The sequence below is a fragment of the Cebus imitator genome, unplaced genomic scaffold (assembly GCF_001604975.1).
Source record: "Cebus imitator isolate Cc_AM_T3 unplaced genomic scaffold, Cebus_imitator-1.0 Scaffold266, whole genome shotgun sequence".
In the NCBI taxonomy this organism is placed as follows: domain Eukaryota; kingdom Metazoa; phylum Chordata; class Mammalia; order Primates; family Cebidae; genus Cebus; species Cebus imitator.
Window position 1 is genome coordinate 2,151,611 of NW_016107581.1, and position 6,078 is coordinate 2,157,688.

The 6,078-nt window shown below is 59.3% G+C and overlaps 2 protein-coding genes across 2 annotated transcripts in view; both read right to left on the minus strand.

Annotated features, from left to right (window-relative positions):
• The window catches only part of RASIP1 (Ras interacting protein 1), a 29,073-nt gene extending 24,669 nt beyond the window's left edge, over positions 1 to 4,404 (minus strand). The window contains exons 1-3 of the mRNA XM_017500482.2: positions 4,118 to 4,404; positions 3,743 to 3,883; positions 2,546 to 3,231 (exon numbers count right to left, since the gene is read on the minus strand). Of these exons, the coding sequence (XP_017355971.1) occupies positions 2,546 to 3,231; positions 3,743 to 3,879 (823 nt within the window). The 5' untranslated portion in view covers positions 3,880 to 3,883; positions 4,118 to 4,404. The remainder of the gene's footprint in view (positions 1 to 2,545; positions 3,232 to 3,742; positions 3,884 to 4,117) is intronic.
• A 90-nt stretch (positions 4,405 to 4,494) lies between these two features.
• Positions 4,495 to 6,078, minus strand: part of IZUMO1 (izumo sperm-egg fusion 1) — a 4,899-nt gene continuing 3,315 nt past the window's right edge. The window contains exons 5-8 of the mRNA XM_017500484.2: positions 5,820 to 5,967; positions 5,400 to 5,553; positions 4,877 to 5,078; positions 4,495 to 4,635 (exon numbers count right to left, since the gene is read on the minus strand). Coding sequence (XP_017355973.1) covers positions 4,515 to 4,635; positions 4,877 to 5,078; positions 5,400 to 5,553; positions 5,820 to 5,967 — 625 coding nt within the window. The 3' untranslated portion in view covers positions 4,495 to 4,514. The remainder of the gene's footprint in view (positions 4,636 to 4,876; positions 5,079 to 5,399; positions 5,554 to 5,819; positions 5,968 to 6,078) is intronic.

Below are 6,078 nucleotides of genomic sequence, written 5' to 3' on the forward strand. Positions count from 1 at the left end.
AAAAAAAAAAAAAAAAAAAAAAAAAAAAAACTTTGTCGGGGGGGCGCAGGAGAGAGACAATGATTATAATCATTCTTTATCAAGCACCTACTCTATGCCAAGTCCCGTGCTAGGCCCTTTATACATTGAATGCATTATCCCATTGAATCCTCACCTAGGGTTTTGTTGTTTTTTGTTTTTTTTTTGAGATAGAGCTCGCTCTGTCGCCTAGGCTGGAGTACAGTGGCTCGATGTCGGCTCACTACAACCTACGCCTCCTGGGTTCAAGCAATTCTCCTGCCTCAGACTCCTCAGCAGCTGGGACTGCAGGTGCGTGCCACCACCCCCGGCTAATTTTTATTTATTTTTTTGTATTTTTAGTAGAGACGGGCTTTCATCGTGTTGGCCAGGATGGTCTCGATCTCCTCAACTTGTGATCCACCCGCCTCGGCCTCCCAAAGTGCTGGGATTACAGGCGTGAGCCACCGCACCCGGCCCTCACCTAGGATTTTACTGAGATTAACTGGCACAGAATGGGTTGGAATCCAAACCCGAGATCAAAGCCCATTAGTTTAATTGCTATAACATCCTATCTTCCAAAGGGAGGCTCAGATACAGAAAAGCGGTGAGAGGGCTCCCGCAGCAGACCCGGGCTTTCAACGCGCCAGGCCCCACCCCTGCCAGGCGCGGTCCAGCACCAGCTATTTCACCATTGACTCTACCTTCTGTTCCAGGCCTGGCCTCCTCTGAGATCAAGGCCTTCCTTCGTCTCTACAACGACCTCCTCCTCCAGCCCCTTCCTTTTCCGTATGACTCCATTTAGCAGCCAACCCAGCCTAAGGCCGTCTTATCCAAGGACTACCCCTCAGAGGCTCCGCCCATCTTAGCGGAGGCCTGGCCTAGGAGCCTGCATTCATTCACTCCGCAGGTGTCTCCGGTTCTAGGCTCCGGCCATATAGGCCCTGCTCAAGAACCGCCTCAACCTACTTCGCAGAGCTGCCTCCTGACACAGAGACTCACGCACTACATACCACCACTCCTCGCGGGACCCAACACTGAGTGCGCCAGACCACGCTCTTCCACAAGCCCCGCCCCACAACGGGCCCCGCCCCACCACAGGCCCCACCCCGAAAGGCCCCGCCCACAGGCTCTGCAGGGCTCCCAACATTTTCAGTGCTTACTCCCCCAGCACCTAGGTCTCTCCAATTCCTTTTTCTTTTTCTGGAGTACTGTTTTGTTTTCTGTGGCTTGTTGTTTTTTTGGGTTTTTTTGTTTGTTTGTTTGTTTGTTTGAGACGGAGTTTCGCTCTTGTTACCCAGGCTGGAGTGCAATGGCGCGATCTCGGCTCACCGCAACCTCCACCTCCACCTCCTGGGTTAAAGCAATTCTGCTGCCTCAGCCTTCTGAGTAGCTGGGATTACAGGCGTGCTCCACGACGCCCGGCTAATTTTTGTATTTTTAGTAGAGACAGGGTTTCACCATGTTGACCAGTATCGTCTCGATCAATTGACTTCGTGATCCACCCACCTCGGCCTCCCAAAGTGCTGGGATTACAGGCGTGAGCCACCGCGCCCGGCCTGTTTTTTTTTTTTTTGAGACGAAGTCTCGCTCTGCCGCCCAGGCTGGAGTGCAGTGGTGCCATCTCGGCCCACTGCAGCCTCTGCCTCCCGGGTTCAAACGATTCTCATGTCTCAGGCTCCCGAGTAGCTGGGATTACAGGCGTGCTCCACGACGCCCGGCTAATTTTTATATTTTTAGTAGAGACGGGGTTTCACCATATTAGCCAGGCTGGTCTGGAACTCCAACCTCAGGTGATCCGCCCGCCTCAGCCTCCCAAAGTGCTGGGATTACAGGTGTGAGCCACCAAACCCGGCCAGGACTGGCTCTTTAATTCAAAAAGATCCTTGTCGATATTCAGTATGAAAACAGTTGCACTATTGATTTCTCTTTCTCCCAATCGGCCCCAAGAGACCCCATCAAAGGAGAGTACATTTTAAGCCACTAAGCTGCACCTAACAGACCTCGCAGAAACCCGACCAGAAAGTGGAGATTGGGCAGGGAAAGACTTTCAAAGATCAGCAAATTGCTAGTGTCCCCTAACCTACCACACAGGGCGGATCCCTCCGCCCCCTGCAGTCTCCTGCCCATCCCACTGGACTCCACAGACCCCGCTACACACCCTGCCTCCTCCAAGGCAGCCTGAAATGCATGCAGAAGTCCGCAACCCCAATTCGGAGCCACTTTAGGCCACTCCAAGCCACCATCAGCAACTAGCCCCCGCCCCGCCTAAGCCCCAAGCCCGACCCCTCTAAAAATCCCACCCAATCAACAAGCCCCACCCAACTCTCAGGTCCCCGCCCCTCCCACCATCTGGCCGCCACCGGCCCGGCTCCAGCCCTGCCTCCACTGGCTAGAGTCCTCCACAAACCGTTCAGTCCCCTCCCGCGGGCCCCGCCCCCATCACACAAGCCCCGCCCAGGCCCCCCACGAGCCCCGCCCAGGTGCCGCCCACGGCCCCGCCTCTCCGGCCCGGGGTCCCCGCCCCAGAGCCCCGCCCGCCGCTCACCTTCGCCGTCTGCTGCCCCGAAGGCCTCCTGCTCCAGGCGCCGCGCCTCCTCGCGGCCGCGCAGCTCGAAGCGCCGCGCCCAGCCGGGCCGCGCCCGCCACAGCTCCTGCACCAGCAGCGGGCGCTCCGAGTCGCCCAGCACGCGCAGGTGCTCCGCCCGCCACTCGCCGCTCCCCGCGCCCGCCGCCGCCGGCCGGCCCAGCGCGTCGCACAGAGCGAAGGCGTCCACGCAGCTGCTCTCGCCGGGGCCGCCGCCCGGACTGCCGGCCAGGCCGTAGCGCTCGAGCGCCTCGGCCACGAGCTCGCGAGCCGTGGAGCGCGCCGTGGCCAGCACGCTCTTGTAGTTGGCGCCGGATGCCAGTCCCGCGCCGAAGATCTTGAGGACCCCCGGGGGCGCCGTGGCGCGGGTGACCAGCGGGGGCTCGGGGGCCACGCCCGCCGCCAGCTCGGGCAGCTTCTTCTCGCTAGCCCAGCGCTGCGCGCCACCCGGGGTCCCAGGGCCTCCCGCGCCGCCGGACCCCGTGGTCCCGGTCCCCGAGCCCCGGAAAAGCTGGGAGATGCGCTTGGCGCGGCTACCAGAGGCTCCCCCGGCCGCCTTGACGGCGCCCACTCGCCGCAGCTCCACGTGCGGCGGAGGCGGGGGTATCGGCTCGCTGCTACGGCTTCCCGTGTCCGACGAAGAAGATCTGGGAGTCCGCCGGGGAGCAGAGTCGCGGGAGAGAGACCCAGAAAGACATCCCAAGACGGGGGCGGGGGACAGATTAGGAGAGAAGTGGGCAGAGGCCCAGAGAGAGAAGGACAGGGACCCAGGGTGGATGGATGCGGCGGGGTTGGGGGTGAGGACAGAGACGCGAGGCAAAGACAGAAATAAATAAATATATAAATAAATAAAGGCAAGTCCCACAGAAGGAAATTCCAAGAGGTGAGCAGGGAGGGGAGGAAGGAAGGTGAATCAATTCCCCGCTCCTTCTTGTCACCATCCCCGTGCCCATCCGGCCTCCCTCCACCTCCAGGCCTAGCTCTTCCCCTTGCCGCGCCCTGGTATGGCTGTGCCCCACTGTCTCCCCCTGCCCACCAGCTCGATTGCCCAATTCAGGACGAGGACCGGAGGCAACCCTTTGCAGGGACTGGGCCGTGAACAGGGACAGACAGGAGGCAGGTGTGCAGGGGGAGGAGTTCTGCATAGATGGCACTCACTTGACAGAGGCCGCGCTGGGCCAGCGCCTTCCCAGCTTGGCCAGCTGCTTCCTGGGGGAATTGATCCACAGGCCGACGGGGAGATGAAGCTTCCCGAAGCGAGGGCTTCCGCCCTCCTTCCGTTCACCAGATAGCATGGCCCTAAGGGTGGGTGGGTAAGGCCCCAACTCCTAAGGCACTCTTGTGGGGATAGGGTGGAGGGAACCTAGACTCCGAGTCAGAGGGAGGAGGGGGCTGGGGCTCAGACTCCCGAGTCCAGGGGGAGGAGTGGGATGGGACCCTGGACTCCTGGATCCTGGGATGGAAGATGGCTGGGGGACTGAGTCTTGGGGTCCAGGGAGGGGTGGTATGGGCTGCTGGGTCCCTGGCTCTTACCCTGCTTCGGGTCCGGCACACCCGGAGGCCCTGGCTCCGCTGGCCTGGGTCAGTTCCACTGCTCTCGGTCAGCCTTGCCTCTGCCCCGGCTCCCAGCACTGGGTGGGGGACAGGAAAAGGCAAGAGGAAACCCGGCAGGAAGAGCGGGGAGGGGGCGTCCTGTGAGGAGACCAGGCCTGGGGGAGGAGATCTGGGTAGGGCTGGCCCTGCCCCATTCCTTGATTCTGGAATTACATCGCAGTCAATTGGTCCCCTCCAGGACCCAGGGGTCCCGGTTTCCTGCCCCTCTTCCCTCAGGACGGCACCCATCCCCAGACCTCTCCTCTCGAGGAAACGAAGGCTAGGATCAGTCCCGTCCCGGGGAGTGAGTCAGATGCTTAGACAACAAGATAAATCTTTATTGGTCCATCGAATCTGTGTCCTGTTCTTTGGGGACCTGGGGTTGCTCGTCGGCTCCACTACCAAGGCCGAACAGTGAGGACTTGATGAAATCGAACACCTTCCTTCGACAAAATATCCTAGGGGTGACAGGGGGGTGGAACCAGGTTAGGTACTTACTCACTGAGTGGGGGACACCCCTCCCAACACCCACCTTATTCTAACAACTATCTAAGCCTCGCCTCCTATGCAAGCCCCTCCACCCCGGGGAAAGTCCTGCTGTCAGTTCTCAGTAGCGCCCAGACCAGCTTCAGCATTGGGTTCCTGGAAGCCTCGCCCCTCACTCCAAGCCAAGCCTGCCTTCTTCAATGAGTTGCTCACGCAAAGGTAAGGCCAATTATCAGTGCTACGGAGCCCCAGATCAGCAGCCCCAGAAGGCGGCCTTTCAGCATGCTGTCTGGCTTCGGAGGCTGGAGGGTTATGGACGACTCCGAGGTCATCTCGGAGATCTGGGTAGGGCTGGCCTCCCCCAGGGTTACGATGTTTGGAGACGGGTTTTCCTCCTGGACCCTTTTGGGCAACACTGTTAGAGAAAGCGTAAAGAGCAGTCTTGGCAGGGCGTGGAGTTCCTGCCCTGGCAAAGGCCAGCCCGTAAGAGTACCCAGCCATCCCAGGGATAATCACGCCTCCAACAGCGTCAAGCCTGAACACACCCAAGGGAACCCCTGTCCTCAGGGCCAAAGGCCACGCCCCCGGCAGGAAGCCACACCCCCATGCCCTGAAACCACACCCAACAGGAAGTCACGCCCCTATCGCAGAGGCCACGCCCCCGCAGCGGTTCCCCAGCTCCCCTACTCCCTCTGGACCCTGAATCCTACACTTCTCTCAACCCCACAGCACTGACCTGTGACGTGAAAAAAGATGATGGTGGCTGGGCTGGAATTCACGGTGCCCAGCTCGCAGCGGTAGTCACCTGCATCCTCTGGACCCACCATGGGCTTGGTCAGGGTGGGCTCTTTCCCCTTGGACACCAAGGTCTCAGTATTGTTCCCCCAAACCTAGACCCAAGCTCAAGGGGTCACTGAGGCCTGGGGAATTCAGGGGTTGGGGGAGTACTGGGGTGAGTCGATCACAGGGCCTCAGGATGGGAGGTGGATATCCAGGGTGTCACTGGTCAGGGCATGGGGTCCCCAGAGGTCAGTAGAGACCACACGTACTAGACCACCCTCCTGGGTCATGAGAGTCATGGGTGCAGGCCCATGGATCCAGAACACAAGCATTGCGGTCTAGGGAGTTCAGGGGTTGCAGAAGTTGCCATCCTCACCCTGTAAAAGCTGTAATCAGTGAGGCCCTCGGAAGCCTTGTGCCAGTTTAACTCACAGTCCAGGATCATGTCTTCCATATGTGGAACATCCACGTTGCGCTCTGGTGGTGGGGGATGAACGTGGGAGACTCCATCATGGCTCTTAACCCTACCTCATCCTCTTACATTTGTTGTAACCCATCTTTTCTCTTCTTTTCTTCTTTTTTTTTTCTTTTTTGAGGAGACTTGCTCCATCTTTTTTTCTTTTTTTTTTTTTTTT